Source organism: Sorex fumeus, unplaced genomic scaffold, assembly GCF_029834395.1.
Source record: "Sorex fumeus unplaced genomic scaffold, SorFum_2.1 ptg000092l, whole genome shotgun sequence".
Taxonomy (NCBI): domain Eukaryota; kingdom Metazoa; phylum Chordata; class Mammalia; order Eulipotyphla; family Soricidae; genus Sorex; species Sorex fumeus.
The window spans coordinates 4,679,702-4,706,801 of record NW_026606149.1 but is presented as its reverse complement, the minus strand read 5'-3'; the positions used below and the strand labels follow the sequence as shown (position 1 = coordinate 4,706,801).

Genomic DNA, 27,100 nt, shown 5'->3' with positions numbered 1-27,100 from the left:
TAGTCTTTGATACCCATATCATATCTGCCATAGTTTCAACACCTGAGGCACGGAGTGTCCAGATTGAGAGGGAGAAACATCCATTCAACACAAGCTGCTGGTCCTCCACTGCCCACGTGTTCCAACACGGGTAGGAGATAGAGAGGTCAGTGTCAAGCTTGGCGTCCATGCGTGGGTCCAAGGCATGGATTTCTGCTCGGTGAGCTGGTCAAGCTTTGCCCTTACTGAAAGTGATAATTTGAGCTGCAAGCATCAGAGAACAGTGTCTGGGGAGCCAACAGGATATCCAAGGCTCTGTCTAGATGGGGCAGTGTACAGTCCACCAAGACTGAAAAACTCTTCCCTTTGTTTTCTCTCCCCTTGTCTCTGCCAGCTCTAGGACCAAAGCTAACAGAAAAGATGGCTGACCCAAGTGAGTTGATGCAAAACTAAATCTAAAATCAGATGCACATTTTAATGCAAAGGAGATAAAGGCCAGGTGAATTTCCCAAAGAAGCACCAGTCCTCTAATTATAAATCACATCTCAGCGGTCTGAGAAATAACATCTACATGCCAGTTTAAGGGAAACTCTACAGAGTTGAGAAACTGTCCCAAAATTCCATCAAGTACTACAGGCTAGGGGTCAATATGTTCATCTGTGTTCTAATAGTGACTAGATACATGTCCAGGAAATAAGGGATTAAGTTAAGATTGATGGGTTGGAGAGATAGTTCAGTGGGTAGGACACTTGAATTGCATACAATTGACCCAGGTTCAATCTTCGGTACCCCAAATCCTGCCAGAACTGACCCCAGAGGGTGTATCAGTGTTAATTCCTGAGTATCACCAGGTGTCGCCTCCAAACAAACAAAAAATCTAAACAAAAAATAGGATCGGCTCTTTTCATCATCATTCCTCATATCTCACCAATTATTTCTAAGGCATGCAAAATGTTATTTATACTGTGGCATATATAGATTAAATTTTAAGGGAAATATGCTGTTCTACTATAAAGTCAGTATACACACACACACATATATGAGATATTTGAATGGTTTTAGTCAATTGACAAGATCCAAAGTTTAAACTACTTGCCTAAAACATTGTCCTGAGTTTTGACATTTTTGGTGCACTGGAGAGCAGCGTTATATCTGTAGTATAAATTTTCTCTTCCAGGAAAGGTAAGATATTTCTCAAGTGTGAGTCAGTTAACAGGATCAATTACTCAAATATGTCAGTGAGCCCAAGTCCAACACGAACATTTGTCCACATTCAAAAACAAATGTCAATGCCTATGGATCGATTACAAGAGGATCTTCAACTCACCTGACCTTTTTACTGGAAAATTCTTAGACATTTATGGTTCGGGAAAGAATTTCCCAAGAGATTTGATAAAGGTCAAAGTACAGACGAGTATTATTTGAAATTTAGTTTCCAATAATTATTTGTGACCAGAATTCAAAATCATTTGTAAGGAAAAGTTTAAGTGGCTTTCATCTAGATCCAGGTAAACTCCCTAAAATGTTGATTTTTGACTTCTGATCTCACATCAATTGTTCCCTCCTTTGCTCCACAAATGAAGACCTGAGTAACGGGGAAAAAAAAAACAGTTTCAGTGTGTCACATGAAGTGGTAAAGTCAAGCAAAAATCTTGGCTTGGTTTTCCTAAATAAGTAAAAACTTTAGTAGAGGCCAGACACTGACTCAGAAGAGGAAAGGAGAGCCAAGATAGAAAATGGTAAGACCCACTAACAAAAAAATATAGAATGAAGCCAAGTGAAACAACCGTCAGAATTGTATGCTAACATTAAGGAAGTTGGAGCTACAGAGTAAAGGATAAAATATTGAAATCTGAGTGTTGGACATGTGGGGTCTATGAGGGTAGGAGTCTAGATCTCTCTTTCCCAAAGTGTCATACCACAGCCCCCTCTCAGGGGTGATGGAAAAATCTAGGCATGGCGTTTAGTTGTGGGTACACTTGGGGGAGCGTTAAAGAATTCAGGTTTCCGGGTAGGAACTGAGTAATTTTATCCTTAAAGGGGGAAGTAGGTCAAATAAGTTTGAGTGTTCCCATTCCTGCACCAGCAGAATCCATGTGAGATGAGTGGATGTCAAACCAGATCAGAGCAATATATGCAATACATCCCTGGGCAGTAGAAAATCTGTGGGGAAGAGTTCCTCTGATAAATGACAACTACTGAGTAAGTGTTGGGCTTTCAGTGATGCAAACGTCACCTATTTTGCATAAAGTATGATCTACCTGCAATAATTTTTAAAGCGAGACATTCTATTGATCCTAAAAAAATATGAAAGCATGAATGTTATTTGGAAACAAACTTTGGATATGTTCAACACTTCAATCATTTTTAAAAACAAGTTGAGGATCCTTTTAAGACCATAAAAAAGAACTTTAGGTTTCGGTTCAATAATATTTTATTGATTTTTTCCGTTTTAAATTAATATGGACCCACATTCAAAGTACTTTCTTCCATTATTAAAATCTGGTCACCTGTTCTGCCTCTCCCACTCACCTCTCTGCAACACACACATACACACACTTATCCTTAAATAATTACAGATATATGAAATCTCTTATATTTTCAAATTATCTTAATATATTTTTTCTTCTTACTTTAGATCCATACTACCTCCACTATCCAGCCACTGGCACGCTCCAGGACGCTTTCCTAATGCCTTCAAGAGCTTAGAAGAAATAGTTAAGAGGACGAAGAACCTCCGGCTCCCGGCACATCTCTTTGATTCCACTGTTCTTCCTGCATTAACATATGCCTCAGAGACCTGGGCCCTATGCAAACAGGATGAGAATGCTATTCGGGTCTCCCAAAGAGGAATTGAAAGAGCTATGCTTGGAGTATCACGTTTCACTCAAATGAGAGAAAGAATCCAGAGTTCCGACCATAGATGGTCAAGAATCAGGAACGCTGTCTCGTTTGCCAAGATGTCGAAAATCAGATGGGCTGGACACGTAATGAGATTTGGAGACGACTGACTGCTGGACTAGAGCCGTTACCAACTGGATTGCACGGGACATCAAAAGACCGTGTGGCCACCCACCTACAAGATGGTCAGACTTCTTCGACAAGACTCTGAACGATCGGTTTGAGGCTCTTTGTGTTCCTAGAACGAGCAGATGCCATTGGGCTACACTAGCATGCAACAGGGATGAATGGAGATGTTACTGGCGCCCACTGGAGCAAATCATTGAGTAATGGGATGTCAAGTGATCAAGTAATTGTGGTATACCTGTACCCTGTTTTTCCACTCCCAACAGAATTTTAGTATTTCATTCTTTCTTTATTCTCAATGTGTTCCAAATCATTAGTGCCTTTGATCCTAAAACTGCACTGATGAAAAGGGCAATTCTTGATCCGTGGTTAATTATTAATTCTTGGAAAGAAATTACCAATTTACCATGGAGAAATAAATCAATTATCTAAAAGTTACTGGTTACTGCCATAGCTTTTTATAGTTAAAGCAAAGCAAATTTTGTAAATAGAAATGACACTCAAATGTATCACTTTACTTTCATAAGTATTTAGAACATTTATTAAAAATAAATTTCAGTTTTTTTAGTATCCAATAAATTTAATGTGAATTTATATACAAATGCATTTCTATATTATACATTTAATATGAATAAATGTTTACTTATAAATAGATAATATAAATTATCTAATTGAATTTAAATTTTAATGTTTACTTTTTGCTACAGCATCAGTCTACTTGATAGAGTTTTATTACCCCATATATATCATTTTGATCAAAACTAATATAGCCTGGTAATAGGAAAGCTACACTGACAATAGTACTGTGACTCAAGGCATGAAAATCAGAGTGCTATTGTAAAAAATAAATGTAGCATTATATTTAAAATGTTACAAAATTATTCAGTTTGTATACGTTCCTTATTTTTGAAAAATAATTATTCATAAGACTTAATTTAAAGGAAAGAAAGAAATACAAAATTAACAGGTTATCCTGAAAGCCATCTGCTCTAGCGAAGGGCAGAATATAGTCTCGAGTGTGACAATATTGAAGTTAATAAAATATTATGTGTCAGTAGCATTAGAGCTGATGAAACTATGCAGGATATTAAAACATTTTATACAGAAGCTTGGAAGCACAGCAGACTTCAGTCAGATACAGGTGGTGCATTCTGAAATTTCAGCTTCCCCACTTACTCTGCTATTTGTAAGGTATGTGAAAAATATCTTCCCACAGTTTGCAGGTTAAATAACTTTCTACATGCACTGCAACTTTTATCTTCCTTTAATAGAGTAGGATCATAAGTAATGACTATATAATACCTTACTGTATTTTTGTCTGTTTCTAGTAGGAAAGGCTAAAATATCACCCACTTTAATATACAGGTAATCTAGTCAATTCCTGCAGTTACCATGCTGTTTGCATTCAATCTCCTCTCCAAGAAAAGTACATTATGGCAATGTTAAAGAAGGAAGAAATTTACCTAATCTGGCCTCTTAATAGCCAGAGTTCCAATTTACACACAATGAGCCATGTTATATGAAGCTCATTTGTCTACTGATAGCCATTCTGGTCCTAAAATGAGATTTCTCAGGTGATCAACTTGAACAACGGGGGACTCAATTATGTGTTATTGAAAATTTGGGGGTATCAACTTTTTTTTCAGTGAAGCAAAATGGTTTTGCTTAGAGAAGTAATAGGAAGGAAGAAAGGAGGAAAGGAGGGAAGGTTGGAGGAGGGAAGAAGTGGGAGGATATGGGAGGGGAAGGGAGGGCAGGGGCGGGGAGGGGAAGGAAGATGAGCTTCCTGAGCAGGGAAAGGGCTAGAAATGCGGGTAAACCTCATCTTTTATACTGAAGGACATAACTTACAGGAATAAATTATGCATTTGTATGGCTTGTGTCAACAGTCATCCATGAACCACTCCAGATTTTAGCAATGGAGAGAGCAGGGAATAACCCCCAGACATAAGGATTTCAGGTCAAAGAAATTATGTTGGGTTTCTTCACTATCTGTGTCCTTTAATTTTTTTTTCAGCATTTGGAACTTGAAGACAAAATACGTAGAAAGATCGAGGATTTACTTAGGAAAAGTCAGATACCGAGAAAATCCCAAAAGAAAGGAAAGGGATCCAGAAAATCTTTTTCAGAGAAGACACTGCATGTTCTCTACCCTGTCATCTCCCATCGTCTTCTCTGTGCCAAAGGACATGACTTTACAGCATCTGGTGAATAATAATGCTATTCTTTGTTTACATTCTCCCAAGTGACACAAATTTAAAGTTTCTGAAGTGCAGCATAGCAAAACTCACTCCTATAACTGCCATTTTGTGGATGTTGGATGGTGTCTTATATTGTTGGAATGATATAACCACAACTAAAATATTTTAATATATCAAAAAATGAAGTGTTTCTAGAATCATACACTAAGCTATAATTTAGTCACTGCATATAACTCATTTTGCCTAATTCTTTAGCATCTGTTTCCAAATTCATGCAAAAATGAATTTCAAAACAATAAGATGAAAAGCACTTGAAATATTTCATTGATCTATGATGGTGTGAGGCAAACACACAGTGATTAAGTGTGAGACCAAGTTCTCAAGCTTCCAGTTAGTGTCCGTGTAGCCTTTGGTGTATTCCTTATACTTTCAACGATTTCTTTTTTATATCTGTTAAGAACACAATTACAATATTGCATCCTTATCAGAGGATGTGTTGAGTATGAGAAATCAAGTCTGTTCTGGATTTATGAGGCACATGAAACCTTTGAAGCTTTCAAACACAAGAACTAGTCGTATTGAGAAACAAAGTAGACAGGTATTTTAAGAGATACCTTCCATTACTTTCCAAAACTTTTGACAAATATGGATGCATTAAATAACTATTCTTCCTTTCTCTTTTGTTCTATTTTCCCTTCTGCTGTGAGTACATCCTAATTACTTCCTCCACTTTTGATTTCATTCTCTCATTCATTGAAGAAATAATTTGGAAGAAAAATTATCTTGCTTTATCACCGATATAATTTTTATTTATTAAGACAATTATTGTTTCAGTGATTACTATAAAGCTTAAAGACAGGGCCTCAGATGAACAAAAAGAGTTTTTCTTTTTACCAGGGTACTTACATCCTTACTAAATACACACAAAAATGCCTTAGGCGGCAAGACTCATTAATTCCAGAACAACAGTTTTGAACTTGAACAGATCAATACTGAAAATAAAAACCAATACGGCTCATTACGATTAAAAATAATTGTGCCAATACCACCTGTTCTTGCACAATTTAAAATAAATATGAGAAAAGTTTTACTGATTCATAAATTTATAAAACTCAGCTATTCCACTCAAGAGTAATTTATTTACTGCAGGAATTTTCTAATAATATATTAGAGATTTTTCAATAATCTTGCAATTATTGAAAACATAAATAAATGCAACAAGAGTTCAGATGACACTGAATCCCTTCGGTTGATGCCTAGAAGTAGAAAGATTATCTGAAATTTGGGTTTTCCTTTATGACTTAAGTGACTAATAGCTTCTTGATTTTCTAATCTTTTAAGTCTCATACTCACCGGTTTATATTACTGGGCACATGCACGACCAACAAATGCACAGCATGTGCATCCCGTGTGCATTCTAGCGTTTATGTTGCATTCCAACATTTAAACTAACGTTTAAATAGAAGACTCTCTTTCAAAATAAAGCTTATCTTTTTCTTCATTCATTCAATCAACAGCCATCCCTTGGGAATATGTTCTAATGGAAACATTTTTTGTTTGAATGTTTTAGGGCCACACCTGATGATGCTCAGGGATTACTCCTGGCTCTGCACTCAGGGGCCATTCCTGGCAGTGCTTCCGAACCATATGTGATGCTGGGGATCAAACCCAGGTTGGCCACATACAAGACAAACACCCTCCCCACTGTCCTGTTGCTTCAGCAATTTTATGGATAGGAATGGAGTGTTAGAACATTTCCCTTTACTAGTGATTGCAACCCTTATTGGATACACAGGCATCACAAGAGTCCACTTAGCCTCTGGACACCGAGGACACAGTGGGTACCTTGGGGGTGACACTAAAAAGTGGCAGTATTTCTGATGAAACAAAATGGACTAATATAAATAGGCAGATTTTAGCAGTTTAAATTAATTTGATCTCTCCTATTACCACCACATCACAATCTTCAGCAGATTGTCACTGTCCAGTAGCAGACAAAGGAAAGCAAGGTTAAACAAACTTGGCATGGATTAAGACACTTGAAGTATGCATTTCTGAACGCTTGCCACCAGGGAAAGCTGGTGCTCATGGAATGACCCACAGGGATTTTAAATATTCTTCCACCCTACATGATCAAAACTTTTTTTGAATAACAAAATGTTGCTACGCAACGCACTTACTATTTCCTGTATAAATGATAACAAGCTTTTATCCATTATTCAATTACATATTTTCCTGTTTCAGTACATGAAGGGCAAGTGACAATTTTTAGTCATGGGTAATTGGGCCATTTAGAGATAGATTTGTCTAAGTGACCAGAATTTGTTACTATACATGACAGTTTGATATTCACTTTTCTCTGAAACTTATTTCTAACAACATACTCATATGAAATATCTTATTATAGATTCGGTGTCATGAGCTTTGTCAATATGAACTAAGAATATGCCAAAATGCCTAGACCCATATCACTAACTGGCTTCAAAATTAATCTTCCTGCAACTATCAATATCCTGTTCCAAAATTACACAACCATTTTTGATATATTCATAGTAGTCTCAGTAATCCAACGGTCTCAGCTAAAACATGAATAGTGAGTCAGGCACAAGATACAAGATGAAATGAATTCATCTCAACACTTTTCGATGGCAATCTCAGAAAATAAATTTATTGTAGCACCGGCTTCGTGATCATAGAAAACCCTGCTAGCCAAAGATAATGCTAGTTAGCTATGCCAGTAAACAAAATCCTCGGTGGTTCTTGATCTAAAATCTCGTAACTAGGTCAGTTCCAGAAGCATCCTGCAAATCTGCCATCAAACTCTGACACAGCTGTGCTTTTTTCTTATCTACAAGACTCTGCTCAGGCCCCTGAGCAAAGACCGAGCTGAAGGCAGGATCACATGTACATGCACAGCGTGGAATGACCAGACTGTGAGCATTGCACCACACTTGCAGAATTAAAACTGGAATTTTTCATTTAAGAAAGCACCATGGGGGCTGGAGTGGTAGCACACTCAGAGTGTAGGGCGTTTGCCTTGCACGCAGCCGACCCAGGTTCAATTCCTAGCATCCCATATGGTCCCCCGAGCACCACCACAAGTAATTCCTGAGTGCATGAGCCAGGAGTAACCCCTGTGCATCGCCGAGTGTGAACCTAAAAGCAAAAACAAAAAAAAGAAAGGAAGGAAGGAAGGAAAAGAAAAAGAAAGAAAGAAAGAAAGAAAGAAAGAAAGAAAGAAAGAAAGAAAGAAAGAGAGAAAGAGAGAAAGAGAGAAAGAAAGAAAGAAAGAAAGAACCATGGCGGTATTTCTGTTCTTCCTAAAGCAAAACAAAACTATGTTTTCTGTCTTCTGGATCCCCCAGACCATGTTTCCCTCAAACACATAAGTTAGTCTCTGCAGCTCATTTAGTGATCAAAATAGCACCTAGAGCACTGCAGAAAGAGTGTACCTGATCTCATATGCTAACCCCCGTTCAATCATGGCACCATGTAGGGCACCCGAAGCGTGGCTAGGGGTCATTAGTAAACATAGAGTCAAGAATAGCTCATGACACCTCTGGGTGTGGCCCAAGACCCCACTCCAGTGTAAAAAAGAAAATGAACAAAAGTCTGACACCCACTTGATGACAATTCCTGATATCGATCGTCATGTAAGAGGGAAAGGAGGCATTGTTTTGGCAAGAAGAGTACTCAGAAGTGCTCAGGGCTTATCCCTGACTTTGTGCTCAGGAATCACTCCCTGCAGGTGTCAGGGGATCATGTAGGGTGCTGAGGCTCAATCCCAGGGAGACAACAGGCAACAAAAGATTCTTACCCTCTGTACTGTCTCCTTGGCCCCCTAAAGGAGATATTTTTACCATATGATCAGTAGCCTCGATGTTTCAAAAAATTTAAAATATATTTCCCATCTGAAAATAAATACTCAGGGCTGGAACAATAGCACAGCGGGTAGGGCGTTTGCCTTGCACACAGCCGACCTAGGTTCGATTCCCAGCATCCAATGTGGGAATTCAATATCCTCGAGCACCGCCAGGAGTAATTCCTGGGTGCATGAACCAGGAGTAACTCCTGAGCATCGCCGGGTGTGACCCAAAAAGAAGAAAAAAAAGGAAAAGAAAAACAAATACTCTAAACTTTTAATTCTACTCAGACTTCTCTATTTAATACACTTCCGGCTAGGCGAACTGATGCTTTTGCCATCCCTGCTTGTGATAAGATTCTTCCTTTTACTTTTGTTTTTTCACATGGCTAGCTGCTGTTCAAACATCAGGTCTCATTCTCATTAAGTTTCCATGTACTTGCAGAGATTACTACCTAGCCCAGTCCCTAAGATGTTGCCTTTAATTGTTTGACTAAATTGATTCCGGCTGCGATCGTCGTCATGCGGCATATCTATTGAATTTTCAGAGCATAATCTCAGTGGAAGCAAACTAGAGATGCTTGAGAATGACTTGTTGAATAGATGCTCCAATAAGACACCAAAAGAATCCACAGACATACACTATTTATTTTTCTTCTTGTGTTTTTCACTTCTCTTATTGTAGTTTGCTTATGCCGAGAGACACAGTGAGTACTCGCCGTGAGAAGAGTTCCCCTCTCTAACCCCACTGGAATTTCTGGCTATAAAAAAAAAAATGGTGACAAAATGTATCTTGTTCTGATTAAGTAAAATCAATTGGGACATTTATGTCATAACTACATAAAGTTAACATTTTACTCACAGGGTCAATGTTTTGCTCAGTTAGGAAGTAGCAATTCAAAAGTGAATAAACAGAAACATTCCAAAAGAGGAAAAAAATCAATCCCTTCCATTTATATCACGTTGAATTCACTTATAATTGAGAAGAAAAAAATCATTCAAAGGAAATTTTCTTGTGCTGTGGGAGAAGACGTTAAATGTAATGAAGTATCTGAGACAGTGTGTGAATGGGAGAACTCAAATCCTGAGTAGGAAGAGCCTCTGCATCCTGGACAATTAATTCATCAACTTCATAAAATTCCTCTGAAATTCAGGGTGGGGGTAGCAGAATGTGGATCTTAAGCCTCTTGTTCTGAGATTGTTTTGGATAGATATATGTCTATATATATATATATGCACATGTATATGTGTATACACACACATATATATATATATATATATATATATATATATATTTGGGTTGGGCCAGGAACTACTTGTGGCTTACTTTGAGTTCTGTGTTTAGGGCTCACTCCCTTTGATTACCAACGCTTGAGGAAACATAAGTGGTGCTATGGATTTGAACCAGGGAACCCTCCTGCAAGGCAAGTGCCTAACTCCATATACTCTCTTTGTAGGGACCTAACTATTTTTTAAACAGGGTCCGGACCCACTTAGTATTCAGGAATTCAGAAATTGCCTTGATAGAACTGAGAGTCCCACACATGCAAGACTATGTTCTATCTTTTGTCCAGTGCAATACTTTATGAGGTCTTTGTGCACATAATCATTAAAGATTTGCATAAGGAAATAACATTCTAGGTGAATTGAGACTGAGAAAAAAATCTACTTCTCTTGGAAAGCCTTACGGTATAATCTGGGGTTAGCTTATTCCCACTAAGTGTGCATTTTCCCCCTGAAACATTTATTGGGAAACTATGCCAGAAGCTGTAGTAAGTATCCTTGTTCTACCCAACAGTCTTACATGCAAAAGAATTAAGTAGAGAGGAGAGGGTAGCTACAGATATAAATTCTCTAAAGTCCTTTAAGGCCTCTGACAGAACTGTGCAGAGTAATAAAAACCTTAAAATCTGGATGGTCAGTGCAATATAGTATATACAAAATGTCATGTGAATGGTAAAGGACAAAACAGACATGCATTGCCTTAACATTTCACATACATTTATAAATTGACACTTTAGTCAGAAAAAAAATGTAATTGATTTTTTTCACATAGTCAGAAAAAAATGTAATTAATAAGAGTTCAGACAGCAAGATGATGGCTAGATAAGAACTTGATTTTACAAATCCTGGGCTTCCCCCGCCCCAAAATAAAATGAGTGATGCATATTTCCAAAGGAGTATATGGGAAAAGAAGGAACTTGTCATACGATTTTGATTTCTGATTTTAATTGTTGTTGTTAGATCATTGACAATTACTTAACATGTCTAAGAAATAATGAAGACACATACCTTTGCCCTGTATTCTCCAGTGATCTCATCTTTCAGGTCTATAGAGCAGTCTCAGAGCTAGATAGGTACTGTGGTGCAGTCAAAAAGCAGATCATTTCTGTCTTGCCAAGGATGCATCAATTTGACAATGTACAGTCATGCCCCCTCCCTCCCATTATTCCCTAAACCCTGGCAACCACTAATCTGCACTTGAGTTCTGAAAAATGATTATTTCAGTGATGTCTTATCAATGGAATGAATACTGAACTCCTCAGTCTTTGAGCACTGCCATTTTTCACTCAGCATACCTGTTCGGAGATTCATGTAGATGATCACATGGCCAAAAAGTTCATTCCATTTGATTGCTGGGGATTATTCCAAGATACAGGTGCTGGAACTGCTTAAATATTTACCCACCAAGGCAAATAACATACTTGGGCATTTTACACACACAAGGGTAAATGATAATCTTTGGCACTCACACACCACTTTTTGTTGCAGTTTCTTTGATGGGGGGCGGGGGTATTGTAGGGCGAAGAAACACAGCCATCACTTAAACATCATCCTGTCCTTGGCTCTGATTTGTCCCAGCCATGCTCGGGGTCCATGTCTTGCCAGGGATCAAACCAGGATGCCTTCTAGATAGTCGTCTTGCCCCGTGTAATCTCTCTCCAGCCCTAACCTAGAAAGCTACTTCAAAGATCCCTGTCTAGGATTTCTGTGCTAAGAGAAAAAAGATCTTCAGTTTTTGAGGTGTGTTACAATACACAGTTTGGGGAGCCTCCATTGATTTTTGTTTTCAATTGTTAAATGAGTACTTATGTAACCGCCTGCTAAATGCTGTTAATATGGGTGTGTCTTACATCTCAAGGTCAGGGAAAGCCTATAACTATCCTTGGTATTACAGTCCGTGGAAAACAAAAGATCTGAAAATCTCTCATTTTCCTCTCCAAAAGAGTTTCTCAGAAGAGCTGTTTTTGACAGTTCAACTTTCTCATCAAGGATTCTTTAGGCACATGTCTCTTGGAAAATTCTTTTGGGTGACTCATGGAGGGGAAGAGATGATGACACCAATGTGGACAACGGAGGAAGAGCTAATTCCCTTGAACCACTGAAAGCCAATTCTGAACGTAGACTAAGGTTTCCCTTGCCAAGCAGGATCTTTGCAAAAATCCCGTGATCACTATCCATATTCCCATCTGTAAACAGAGACTTAAAGAGAATAATCAGAAAATGACACCGCCCCCAATCCACGCATTTTCTGCAGAACTACGTTCCTCTGATATAAAATAGATTCTTGTGTAAATTCATCCTTTCCAGGGTTTTACAAGAAACCTCTGAGGCAAGAAACCATCTAATGCAAGCTACTTTTCTCCCTTCCTATATTTTCACAAATTTAACTCCATTTCCTGAATTATCCCTCCACATTTGTATTCAAGGCATCTTCCAATGTTATCTGTTGAATATAAATAATTTATGATTTGCCACTTTTAATGCACACATGCAATTGTTTAGAAAGTACAAAGAATCCAATCCCCCTCCTATCTCTAAGGATAACTCATCTCTTATCAATCCAAGACAGTGAAAACTGAGTTTACAATCTGTGAAAATTAATTTGTTGGTTGTGATGGTAGTGTAAAAAAAAATAGAAGTTTCTACCATTTTACTTGACATTCCTAGCAAACGAATTAACTATACAAAGTGAGGTTACCTTGTCTGCCTCACCCTTGTCAGCAACCAATAGCTGTGTTAATTCCAACCAGAAATGACAGACAACAACTTGTGTGACATTAGTCCTGACAAAACTAAGCACATCAGATACGGTTTCCAGTTAAAGCTAGACTAAGGATCCACTAACAGTAAGATTTTTATTATAGTCATTTAGACTAATACTTTTCCTTTATAACATTTAGATAAAAGAGTGATCAGCCACTATCATTCTACCATTTTAATTGCATACAGTAATATTATATTTCTAATATAACCTAAGAATAGAAATATATCTCTTATTATCATTCCATTTCATACTCATATTGACCCTGAAGGATATTGAAAAATAAGCTAAGATTATAATCACAATAAGTATATGGTTTCAAAATAATCCTTATTAGTCATTTATTTTGATCCTAAAACTATTTTTTCTGGAAGTTTTTGTTCTTTCTGTTTTACTGTGGTTGAAGCATTTAATAATATACTTGTGGTGAAAAATTCCAGAGTTGTCAGAAAACAGATGAGCAAATAATCATAAATCCAAAGTCACGAACTGAAAATTAGACAAAGCTTAGTTACAGCCACAGACTCCTAGTAATTGGCACACTGCATTCTAAACCAATTAATCCTGGTCTTAGAACCCTGAATATTAGTACCAAAGTTTTCTTTGTACTCCCATATATGTTTGTTTTTCATCAAGTATCTATATAGCATAGGTAATAACAAAGGCAAACTTGAACTATGGAAGAAATGCCTCTATATAACATGTAGAGCAAGTACACAGAGCACCTATGAAAAATGACAATATATAGGATGCATTCATTTTCAATGGTATCCATATTAAATTTAAATAGTTATACTATAATTCCATTTCTAAAAGCCACAAAAATAGACATATAGATAGCTTCAGTAACTTGCCAGGACGTAAAACAAAATACACATCCTAACAAATTTTCATAGGAGTTCCTGCAGGAAAACAAACAAATAAAAAATAAACTGTGAAACAGTCAATCAATAGAATATTATTTGATACTAAAAACAAATGAGTCCCCCTCCCATTCCCTTCCCATCCGATCTAAGCACTGTTCTTGGTAGTAGTAAAAGGAGTAAGAGGAAATTATTACAGTGGGTCTCACGGGGCTCACAGTCTACCGTGGAGCACACGGGCTCTTTCAAATAAGAAAAAATAAATATACAAAAAGAAATGAGTCCTTAAGGCATAGAAAGATAGAGCAAAATTTTAAATGCATACTAAGTGAAAGAAGTCAAATTTGAAACGCTGTAACCCAGGGCTAGGAGGACTGGTCAGTGGTTGGAATCTACCACAAGTGTGTGGGGTTTTGAGGGTAGGTAAAATAGAGAAGGGACCAGGATGACAATAATAGTTGGGGATGATCACGCTGGACAAGAACTGTGTGTTGAAAGTAAGTAAAGGAATATACAGGACAACCTTTCAGTATCTGCACTGCAAATTGCAGTGCCCAAAAGGGGGGAGAGAGAGAGAGAGAGAGAGAGAGAGAGAGAGAGAGAGAGACAGAGACAGAGACAGAGAGAGACAGAGAGAGAGACAGAGAGACAGAGAGAGAAAGAGAGAGAGACAGAGACAGAGACAGAGACAGAGACGAAGAGGTGCTTGCCATAGAGGCAGGCTGGGGATGGGGTGGAAGGTAATGGGAGGGAAATTGGGGACAAGAGTACTGATGTTGGGAAAAGTACACTGGCCAAGAGAGGAGTGTTGGAACACTGTGTGACTGAAAACTAATCATGGACAGCTTTGTAAGGGTCTCTATCACAGTGATTCAATAAAATTTTTAAAATATTTTAAATGAGTAGCTGTGGCCTGTCTGATTCCATCTTATTCTGGAAAAAGAAAAATTACATGGATTTACAAAAAAGGAGAGAGAGAGATCAATGATTTTTAGAGGTTGGTAGGAGAAAGGGATGAACAGGGGTAACAAGGTCATTTTGAGGGAGTGAAAGTCACGGTGTGTGACAGATGTCATAACAGTGGCACCATGCCGTGCTGTGGGGTCCAGGCCTACAGTTTGTACAAAGCTGAGTGAGCCTGACAGAAAAGCAGGAACTCTGCAGATGACCATGCATCACTGCGACCCGCATATTGTATTGCCTGGAGATTGGGGACGAGTTATGGCAGCGAAATCTCGGGGACCCTTCTTTTCATTTCCCTGGGAACCTAAAACTGCTCTTAAAAGGAGTCTAAGAATAGGAACTGAAACATGAGAAAAGCCCTAGAAGGGCACTGTGATTTTTCCCACAGCGATTCTTTCATGTTTCCATCTAAAGGGAAACCAAATCAATTTAACTCAGCCTTCTCATAGAAAACACGCCCAGGTGATTCTCGCCCAGTGCCCCAACGGCCTGATCAGAAGTCATCTGTGCTATCATTTCAGTTACACCAGTAACTGCCCCACTCCCCTTCCCACACAGAACAGTTCCCCTTCCCAAACAGTCATCGTAGGAAATGTTCTGAAACCCAGGGCACTCCTGCACCAGAGACTGTCACAGTCAAGGGCCTTGGTCCTTGGGACTGTCTCCGCCCCTACACCCCCTTTCCCTAGGGCTGTTTGACTCCAGTCACTCAGATTGTCTCCATATTTCAAAACTCTCCAGGCGGCACAGAGTAGAAAATAAAGTAAGTGAAAGCCTTTACAAGAAAAATAATTAATATAATACAACAGGGGACATGAGTAGATTACTGAAACAACTACGCTTCTTCTCACAACAACTGGTGCGACTACAATGATTCTACACTTCTCTTTTAGATTCACAATCCCCTTAATGGTGGTGCCACTCACTGATCATTAGGTTGACATTAGTACACTTGTCATTGAAATCTACTTAGCCTCTAAAAGCCATGAATGTATAGATCATTTATTAGAATTGTAGAGAATTTAGCAGAATCATGAATGTCATCCACAAATAACATACCGCAGTGAAGTGAGTCTGCCAGATATTGATGGTCCCTGATCAAATGAGTGAGTTTGTTTTAGAAAGCAATATTCTGCAGCAGATACCTTTTCTGTTTTGTTTTGATTTGGAGCTATGCTTAGCTGTGCTTAGGGCTTAACTCTTGGCTAAACACTCAGGGTACGTGTTTGTTGGACTCAAGAGACCAAATGGGGTGCTAGGGATCAAACCCGGCCAGCTGTATCCAAAGCAAGCACCTTACCTGCTATACTATTGTTCTGTTCCCTACAACTAATGTCCTTTATTATAAAACAGTCCTTTATGGGGAATTTTTTTTTTTTTTTTTTTTTTTTTTGCTTTTTGGGTCACACCCAGCGATGCTCAGGAGTTATTCCTGGCTCTGCACTCAGGAATTACTCCTGGCGGTGCTTGGGGGAACCATGTGGGATGCTGGAGATCGAACCCAGGTCGGTCGCATGCAAGGCAAACGCCCTACCCGCTATGCTATCGCTCCAGCCCCCCTTTATGGGGAATTTTAATAAATTATATCAATCTATAATTTCAGGATCATGTTTTTAAAATTCTCTCGTGAAAGGTTGAAAGATTTTGCTGGAAACCTTGTCTCTCTGAGTTCAAAAATATCTGACAGAATTTGATTTTGGAAAATTAACAATCCTACTGTCTATATACATATTTTCTGCTATGTTCACATTTTAATAAAGTGTAAATTATCAAGATGACATCCTGAAAACAAAAAAAATGGCATGAAACTCGTATAATAGTCTCTTATATTCTCACATATTGTAGGGGGGAAATGGTTCTTTAAAGAAATTACAAAAAATGTAATCTAACACATCTGTTTTTTATTTTCTTCATATTTCATTTTTGAACATAACAAAATAATTCAGCAGTTGAGGTTGATTCCAAAACTCTAGTTCTTTATGAACTATTATATATATAATATTTGTGAACTTAACAATAGAGCATAACTCAATCCCCCTGAATAACAAGCTCACCACTTCTCCCACAACTTTTATCATATGATCTTGACCACCTCCTCAAAGAATTCCAGGCAGAAAACTACTTCTCTATGACAAAAACTGCAACTGGCTGAGGCTATCAAATCTTTCCTCCTATGAAAACCTAAAGATGTTTTCTAAGTCAAAGACTAATCTCTCTATTATATTCAGCATTGTTGTACTTGAAAAAACTCACTCTAATGATCTCCCTCTCTTGCCTCTTATATGCACATCCTTAATTTCTCCTTGATCATCATTAAACTGTTCAATACTTTAGGTTGGATGAGGAGCTAGGAGAAATCTTGGCTTGCAAGAATTGCTTGTCTATTGCTCTTTCATACACTCCATCCTCATTCATCCTTCCACTAACTTCTTCTGCCTGTATTTTCAATATACCTAATCCAGGGTTCTCCTTCCATAGCAGAAATCAACATTGCTGAAAACGTCTATGTTCAATATTCACTTTCCCTGACTTACATGAAAAAATATTTTCCTTCCCCCTTTCTTTCTGACTCCGTCTTCTGCACAATTTAGCTCTTATCTGGGTTCAGTGTCTTGACGATTCCTCCAAACCCTCTTTTGCTTTTATGGTATGCTCAAATCTTGGATGATTCCAGCTACTCCCAAGGCTCCAGCAACATCTCACTTTTCACTGGTCAGATTTCTTTTCTGTACTCCTCAATCCCAAAGCACATCCACCTCCAACTCAGCATCTTTTTAAATTTGTTTCTTTTTGGTCCTATGTCACCTCTTGGAAAATGGTCATCAGAACTAGGTGACAGAAGCCAGCAAGATATTACAGTGGACAGGGTGCTTGCCTTGTACATGGCCAACCTGGGTTTGATCCCACATACGGTGTCTTGGTCTACACCAGGAGTGATCCCTGAGCACAGAGCCAGGAGTAAACTCTGAGCAAAACCAGGTGTGACCCAAAAAATAATGACAGAAAATAATGTTATAATAGTACTTAGAAACCTTTAGTTTTTCTATTGTTCTCTTTCCACCATCACCACGAATTTATAACATTCAACTAGTCAACCACTGTAATTTCTGTCTTTTGTACAGTTCTCAACTCTCGACAGCTCTTTCCCCAGCATGCTTAGAAAACCTATTACATTTGGTATTAACATGACAGATTCTTAACTATTATCCTCTGATCTTCTCACATGTATCTCCTCCAATCTCTTCATCATACTGAACTTATTCTTTTTCCCTCATCAAATTGACCATATTTTAACATATTTTGGTGGTTCTCCCACTGCTTTTGTGTTGATACATACATTTATAATGTGGCTTTAGGCTAAGGATTGAATATCAATTACTTTAACCTTATAAAACGGAGAGTTTAACGGTTAGGTAGCTTCTGGTAGAAACACTTCATTCTATGAAAGGTGAGGAATTTAAGGAGGAAACTGACTAGACAGAAAGCCACCCAATTACAGAAGAACCACGGAGAGATAAAAGCGGATATTAAGGCTTCAAATACTTTTAATTAACTAGAAGTGCTCAGAGAAGTTTGCACCTCCCACCCCAATTTTTCACTTTCGAGCATCAGTTTAAAATTTTTACAAAAATTCCCTGTTATCAGGGCTTCCTGCTGACTCTGCAGGTAGAGACATCTCCGGGAAGGCACCCGGGACTGCATGGGGTGCCAAGGTCTAACAAGGGCCGCAGCATGCAAGGCAGGTGCTGGGCCCTCTGTGCTCTCGGCCTGGCCCATAAGTTCAGAAATGTTACCAAAGTTCTTCAACAGAAATGCTACCCAATTTCCTCCCTCATTCATAAATAATGGCAGTAAATTCACTAAAGAATGTTTAGCTAATATTTTTAAATGCAAAATTCACTGTATCTGTAAATTAAAATAAAAACACCAAAAATCTTGGTGATCTTACCAGTATTTTCTAAAAGTTAACCTTAAAATAGGTCTTTTTTTTCTTAAATTGCATTTTTACTGAGGCCAGAGGGATGCACAGTTGGTAGGAAACTTGCCTTGCACGCAGTCAACCCAGGTTTGAGCCCAGCCAAAACATACAGTCCCTGAGCCCTAAAGAGTGATCCCTGAGGACAGTCAGGAAATGGCCCTAATTTTGATAAATGGCCCCACAAAAAAAATCAGCAAAAAAGTACATTTATTTAGAATTTAAAACTTAACAATTCTGGTAAATATTGATACTTTAAATAAAATGTTAGTTTCCACTTTACAGAAATTTCATATTCATGTGATCTATTAAATAATTCATATTGCTAAATTTATTCTTGAAATTTTTATTTCCATTCAACCTTGTCCATGCCACAATACTATAAGATGTATATTTTTAGAATTATATTTTTATTCTGTAATATATTATAAACTATTTATGCTTTACATTTTTCAAATATAATTAACACATATGTGGATATACTGTGACTATTAAGATTAAAATATAAAAAAATTTTACGATTGAGTTATCTTTACAATTATTATGAGAACACGGTTACTTAAAAATAAGATAACAACATATACTGTCATAAGGAATTATTAAATATAAACCAATAACTTCCTGAAAATGCATCTCTTAATGAGATGAATAGATATATATTTTTCAATCAGTTTGTGTATCCATGGATGAAATTACTTATTGATAGAATAAAATAAGAATTGTCATTTTTATTTCTTTTTTGGTAAATGTAGGAACTGATAGTCATCATATATATATAGAAATGGAAAATGTTTTATTATAGCACAGCCATTGTGTTATTTTTAATATCCTTTTAAGCATATGGCAGGTAAGTAAGTAAAGTAAATAAAGGCCCTCCCGTTGATTGTCGATTTGCTCGAGCAGGCCCAGTAACGTCTCCATTGGAGACTTTGTTGTGACTGTGTCTGGCATATCGAATACTCTCGGTAGCTTGCCGGGCTCTCCGAGAGGGGCGGAGGAATCGAACTCGGGTCGGCCATGTTGGCCGCTTGTAAGGCGAACGCCCTACCACTGTGCTATCGCTCCAGCCCATATGGCAAAGTCAATTAATCTTTTTCAAAACTTATTTCGTATTATTTTTGTGCTGGCTAATCTATTAGGTTCTATCCTGTTCCTTTTTTGAAAAGAAAAATAAAAGAAACTGCCTGAAAGACCAGAGGTTTTGTTATTCATTAATTAGTGGGTATATTTTCACCAATAATTTAAAAATCTCTCTTCGGTACTTTGGTGTTTTGTTTTGCTTTGTTTTTCACTCTAGACCAATATTCCAAAGTGATCCTCGGGATGAGAGGCACGTATACCTGTATTGAAAAGTGGTTGGAGATCAAGGTGAGAGAAGAAAACTAGCTTGTAAAGTACTGCCACAAATAGATCAATTTTTGAAGACCACATCTGGAAGTTGGGAGCCTGGAGCTCTAACTATGTAACTAGCCCTGTGGGACTGTGATGGCGGTGATTATTTTTAAGTCTACAAATCTTCCATGAAAATAAGCAAAGCAAAAATAATAACTAAGATTCAGCCGAAGAGAAGGACTACATGGAGGGCGGGATCCACAGATCCCGAAGGAAAAAAAAAAAAACAGGTTCCAAAAAGAGCCGAAATCATCGGGAAGTCCCAGATGGGGTAGGTACCGCATCCCGCCTCCCCCAAATGTAACCCCTGTGACCAGAAGCCTCTACAAGCACAACTCGAGTATGCAGGAACTAGGACTTTTCCTCAAATCTGCCGGGACTACAACTCCCAGGTAACCTCAGATCCCGAAAGTCACGCCCACAGCCCGCCCCCCAGTGCCATATTTACAGCATTCAGCCGAAGAGAAGGACAACATGGAGGGCGGGATCCACAGATCCCGAAGGAAAAAAAAAAACAGGTTCCAAAAAGAGCCGAGATCATCGGGAAGCCCCAGATGGGGTAGGTACCGCATCCCGCCTCCCCCAGATGGAACCCCGGTGACCAGAAGCCTCTACAACCACAGCTCAAGTATACGGGAACTAGGACTTTTCCTCAAAACCGCACGGCCGCTTTCGCAGCCGCCGACATCTCTCTATATACAATGTGATCCATGGGAGGTAAACCACCCAACGTTTCTCTCTGAAAATCATAGTTAAGTTTGTAGCACGGCCACAGCCCCAGAAACACAAGGACTTAATGCAGAACCCGGCAGCTTGGAGCAGAAAAGTGAACGGACCATGCGTTAATCCAGGCCATCAGGTCTGTCCGGAGGGGAAAGGGTGTTGCCCCAGTCACCCTCTCCTCTCTGGAAAGAGAGATGATGGCCGCATGGGAGCCTTGCGGACAGCAGGTATGAGCCGGGGGAGTGGGGGCGACTAAAACCTCATGGGAAGGGGGGCGTTTCGGTCCGCCCTTCACGCCCTAATGAGGCCACCAGTTGCCCCCCACTAGCAGCTCTCCAGCACGGCCACGACTCCAGAGCACAGAAACCAATTTCTTAACTATTTGACTTTCAGTAGAAATACTTCCAGGGTCAATAAGTAAAATAGCAGAAATCCAAAACCAACATTTAATTCTTGAACCCAGCTGTAGAAAGCAAATCACTTCACAATGCTTTTTCAGCATGTCTGATTTGGGGGGGGGGGGGGGTAAACTCTAAATAATAGTGGTGAATCTTTTATTGAAACAATGAATCTAATCAAAGCAAATAGAGTGTTAACTAGAATTCATCTGCCCCACAGGGACTGGGAGGGGTGGGGGGTGGGGTTTTATTGGGGTTCTTCATGGTGAAAAATAAGTATTGGTAAAGGGAAATGTGTTTGATATTTGCATGACTGAGACCTAAACCTGAAAGCTTTGTAACCTTTCCCACGGTGATTCAATAAATAAATAAATAAATAAATAAAATGGAAAAAAAAATAATAACTAAAGCATAGCCTATAGGTTCCTATCACTAAATTCCCCCATGGATGCTAGAATGCCCTGAGTGGGTTAAGGCAAACTACTCACAGCTTCAAGAACTGTAGACTGTCTGACTGAGGAAATGATAGGGACACAATGTGCTCAGAGAACAGGAGAATCCCAAGTTCACAACAGGCATTCCATGGAAAATAGGTCAGGTCAACGGAAAACAAGTTAAAAGGAGGGGAGTTTGCTATATTCTGATATGAGTGTCTGCGGGAGGCCCAGAGAAAAGTGAAGAACTGGAACAATCTTTCTCCCACATACTCTCCAAACCTAAAGAGGAAACTTCCATCACAAACATCCTACACTGTGAGGGAAATGCTGAGGACAGAATCCATGTCGAGAGGAAAGTCATGAGCCATAGAAAAATCACTCATGTAGGAATCAAAGCAGGAATTTAAGGAGAGACAAGACTATCATGTAGGAATCTTAATACCAACAATCAGAGTGAGTGACTTTTAGAATTTTTTAGAATTCACTTCTTTATCTGCTCATTTGTTATTACACATATGAAAGAAACATCTAAATCCTACCATGGACTTGCCTGAGGAAAGAGTCATAGCTGAACGATGGCTCAGAACAGACCAAGTACGCTACAACAGCTAAGACAATATTTTAGAAATGTATGCCCACTAGAGGCGAGAAAAATAGGAATCAAATCTGCCAGTGTCACCTACAGAATTGAGATAACATGATCAATGACCAAAAGGAGCAACATGACCAAAAGTTAGAAAAACTTAGAAATATAAATTATGCAAAGGTCACTTCAGAATAAAAAAGAACAAAAGCAATAAGCAGAGAGCTGCAATAGCGAAGAAAAAAAATCTGACCAGTCATTAAAACTACAGAATAATAAGGATAGAAGACTTAAATCATGCCAGAATCTTTGAGCAATGAGGAAGGAACATTTAGAATAACACAGTTATAAATTTTCCATCTTTTCCCCACTGTAATGGGCTAGAACGCATGACCTTCTCATTCCAAAGGCACCTATGTACACTGTGGTCTTGAGATGTTGACGAGAATCTCAACTCCTTTAAGAAATCATTTATTCCAGGTCGAAGAATGTTCTATGCTGGTAAACTTGTCATACCAAAGAATTAAGGAAAGTAAAAGTGTTGTAAAAATACACCAGATGTTAACAGTCAAGACAAAGCTTTTGGTCTCAGTAAGGATTATATCTAGTAAGTTTAAATTTTTGTTTTTTGTTTATCATTATATTATTATTATTATTGCTTTTTGAGTTACGCCCAGCGATGCACAGGGGTTACTCCTGGCTCATTCACTACAGGAATTACTCCTGGCAGTGCTCGGGGGACCATAAGGGATGCTGGGACTCGAACCAGGTCTGCTGCATGCAAAACAAACACCCTACCTGCTGTGCTATTGCTCCAGGCCCCAACAATAATTTTTAAAATGAATTGGGGCTGGTAATTTAGGATTATTTGCTTTATCTGCCCAAGTAGCAGGGTTGATCCCCTAAGTGTCACTAGGAGTGACCCCCTGTAATAGTGGTTTAGCCCTTAAGCTCTTGAAGATATGGTCCCCCCAAAGAACTAAACAAAACGTCTTGACCAACACTTAAAATGTTTGTGATCCCGTTCACTCATTTTTTTTTTAATTGGTAAAGAAAGACAGGGGTGGAATTTTTCATGTAGCGTGACCACCACTGTCTATTCTGGGCCTTTTGTTTCTTCACATAAACTTTCTCATCAATTTGTTGATACCCATGAAATGGCCTATTTTCATGGGGATCAAATTGATTTTGTGGATGAGGTGAAAAAGAAACAAGAATACTATCTTCACAATATTGAGATTCTTATACACACATAGATGCACCTTCAGGATGAATTTGTTTGCGGGGGGGCTACATCTGGTGGGGGTGATATACTCCCAGCCGTATGCACAGGAGTGACCCCTGGAAGTGTTTGGGGGATCATCGGATGCTCTAAGGTGGGTATCTAACCAGCATTAGCTGCATGCAAAGTAAGTGCCTTTCCTCCTGTACTATGTCTCCAGCCCCAAGATAAATTTCAAATGCCATTTAAATTGACTTGTTATAATCCTTTTTAATGTTAGAGAATATCATTTTCTAAATTCACCCCGTAGGTTCTTTAGGTGATTAAAAAAAAAAGTTAAAATTACAGAGCACTAAGTTTTAAGGAGAAAATGTGGTTTTGATTTTTTCTTTTAGATGAACAGGTTTTTTAAGGGATTAGCATGGTTTAATTCTTAATTAAATTTTGCCTGAAGCTGCACATAATTACTATAGCATGAAAGTCGGAAAAATAAAATAATTATGTTTGAATATATTTTATTAGAGTTAAAATGAGAGATTTAACTTCATCAAGTAACAAAATAAAGCCGACTTTGGCAATAATGAAAGGAAATATGCAGAACCTTACAACTAAAAGGCTTTGTTTCCCGAATTAGTCCCATTCGATTCAACACAAAGTAGAGGCTTACACTTCTGAAATTATAGTTTTCATTTGACTATCATAATATTTTTTAAATAATGTTTTCAAATGTTTGCCTCTTGTTTCAGACGCACAGAAGACAGCAAAACCCTCATGTCTTCTTTGTAAAAGCCAGAAAGTTAACTTCGATTTTTTTTTCCCCCTCAGTGTGTGCGAGTAAGCAAAGAAACACAGTGTTTCTGTGCAGTGTTGAGTCCTGGATGGAGAAACTGCTTGAACAGTGGATGTTTCCCTTCGATCTAGTCAATGCAAAACCTGCTTAAAGGGCAAGAGGCTGGTCACACATTCCATTTATAGGAAATGTCCAGAATAGACAAATCGATAGCATTGAATTAAGTTCATGCTTTCCTAAGGGAAGGTTGGGTAGCCTTGGAAATGACCGCTGACAAAGAGCGTTTTGCTATAAACATCAAAATATTCCAAGTTTAATGATGCTGATCGCCAAACAGCTCCAGGGTTATATAGAAAACCCCAGACTGGATTCCACAACTGGGTGCATCAGAGTGTGTGGATGTGGTTTATAATGACAACACCAGGATTACAGAGAAACAAAGAGCAAAAATGACTTTGATCCAAGGCCCTGCTATCTTCTAATCCAACTTTCCATCTCGGGGATGATCTGCTAGACTTTTCTGAGCAAACGGTCTGAGCGCCAAGAACAACCCACTTCTCAGGGGCACTTCCAGAAGAATCAAAGACCCACAATCCCTCCCAAGAATTTCCTAATTTTATGTTGAAAAGATGGCTCAGAGCGGGGCTGCTTATATTCTCATCCCTTGCCAGGAGTGCGTCGTGGGCTGCACACCTTTTATGAACATTAGAGCCTTGCAGACACCCCATCCCTTGATGCCTTGTCACTAATCTGCTGACTGGAAATGTGTCCCTACCTTCCTACTTTCTCCTACACACGGCAACTGTGAGATGGGTGGAGATCAGGGCCTGGGTAACTCTTACCAACAACCAGATAGCTCACAGTGTCCGGGACTTCCGGCCTTTCTGAAGAGATAATATGACATCAAGAATCACCAAAAAAAGGTGTATAGTGAAAGAGAAAAAAAAAAGGCAGAAAAGTATCAAGTCCTTAAGCCTCCAGCAACTTCCTCTCTTGCCCTAAATATTCTTTTATTTTTTAAAATTAATTAACCAATCCATGTTTCACAAAGTTACTGATAGTTGCATTTTAGGCGTACCCCAGATTGGCTGCCTGTTGGGTATGCGACTGAACCCTAACCACTGAGCTCCCAGCCCTTTGACTGGAGCTTTATGTATACATATGTTTGCTTGTTTATGAGCTGGAGAGATAGCACAGCGGTAGGGCGTTTGCCTTGCATGCGGCCGACCTGGCCATCCTGTGTTCAATTCCTCTACCCTTCTCAGAGAGCCCGGCAAGCTACCGAGAGTATCTTGCCTGAACAGCAGAGCCTGGCAAGCTACCCATGACATATTCAGTATGACAAACACAGTAACAACGAGTCTTACAATGGAGACGTTACTGGGTCCGCTCGAGCAACTCGATGAACAACAGAAGGACAGTGCTACAATGCATACCGAAATTCCACACCAATCCCTCCACCAGAGTCAGCTTCTGTCCGCCAAAGTCCCCAGATTCCCTCCCCACCCACCCCCCTTCACCCGCCTGTCAGCATGTCATTACCAAGTCTCAGTGGCTGCCGTTTAGGCTTGTGTTTTCAGTCCTGTTGAGTCTGTGTTTGGGTACCCGGCTGTACCCCTCACCCACATCACTGGTATAACTGAAGCCCTGATGCCTCTTCACCCATTACTTCCCACTCTCTTCTTCCGCCCTTGATTGCTTTCCTTCTCTGTCTATCTCCTCCATAAATACTGCTGCCCCGAGATATTCCTGATCATCTTCAACAAATGCACTGCAAGTTTCTATTGATCTCACTCCAAGTCCTTCTACCCACTCAGACATGCTCTCCTTATAAACATATATATATATATGTATATATAAAACACATTTTTCCACATCTTTGTAAATAATGTATATATAAAACACATCTTTCCACATCCTTGTAAATATTATTATTTCTATTTTGCATATAGATATGCATGTGGCTCCTTTGATCACCAAGGCTGGTAATTCTCATCCTCTGCAGCCAGCGAGCTGGGTGCCAAGCAGAATAGAGGTCCGAGACCTGTGCAGCTGAAAGGCCTGGCTAGACTGGGATGGGGCTTCAGTCTGAACCTCCGGGAGGAGCCCTGGTCAGTGTGAGCGTGACTGTGGAAGCACAAATACATAGGCCAACAGGCAGAGTCAGGCAGAGGGAGCCTGAGCACTTGCTGCCGAGTCCCTGCCAGACCTTCAGCTGATTTGATGGGGCTCACCCCGCTTAGGAAACACTATCTGTTTTCCTCAGGGTCCTAACTCAAGTGTGAGTGACACATAAAAATTCTCGCACAGACACACACAGAATGCTGTTTGCACCTAAAATCTGGGCTCTGTTGCCAAGTTATATAGATCTATATAATCAATGCTCATACTTGCATACTTGGTTTGGACGGACTTCAATTCCCCTTTCCCAATTCTGGGATCTAATACATTAGCACTGCACTGTGGCACTGTCCTCCCATTGTTCATCGATTTTCTCGAGCAGGCCCAGTAACGCCTCCATTGTGAGACTTGTTGTTACTGTTTTTGGCATATTGAATATGTCACGGGTAGCTTGCCAGGCTTTGCCTTGCGGATGAAATACTCTCAGTAGCTTGCCGGGCTCTCCGAGAGGAATGGAA

General features: G+C 39.2%; 1 protein-coding gene across 1 annotated transcript in view; it reads right to left on the bottom strand.

The window, feature by feature from the left end:
• The window catches only part of CCDC102B (coiled-coil domain containing 102B), a 331,610-nt gene that overhangs the window by 172,334 nt on the left and 132,176 nt on the right, over nt 1-27,100 (bottom strand). The window contains exons 7-9 of the mRNA XM_056131520.1: nt 26,131-26,151; nt 20,179-20,207; nt 11,362-11,399 (exon numbers count right to left, since the gene is read on the bottom strand). Coding sequence (XP_055987495.1) covers nt 11,362-11,399; nt 20,179-20,207; nt 26,131-26,151 — 88 coding nt within the window. The remainder of the gene's footprint in view (nt 1-11,361; nt 11,400-20,178; nt 20,208-26,130; nt 26,152-27,100) is intronic.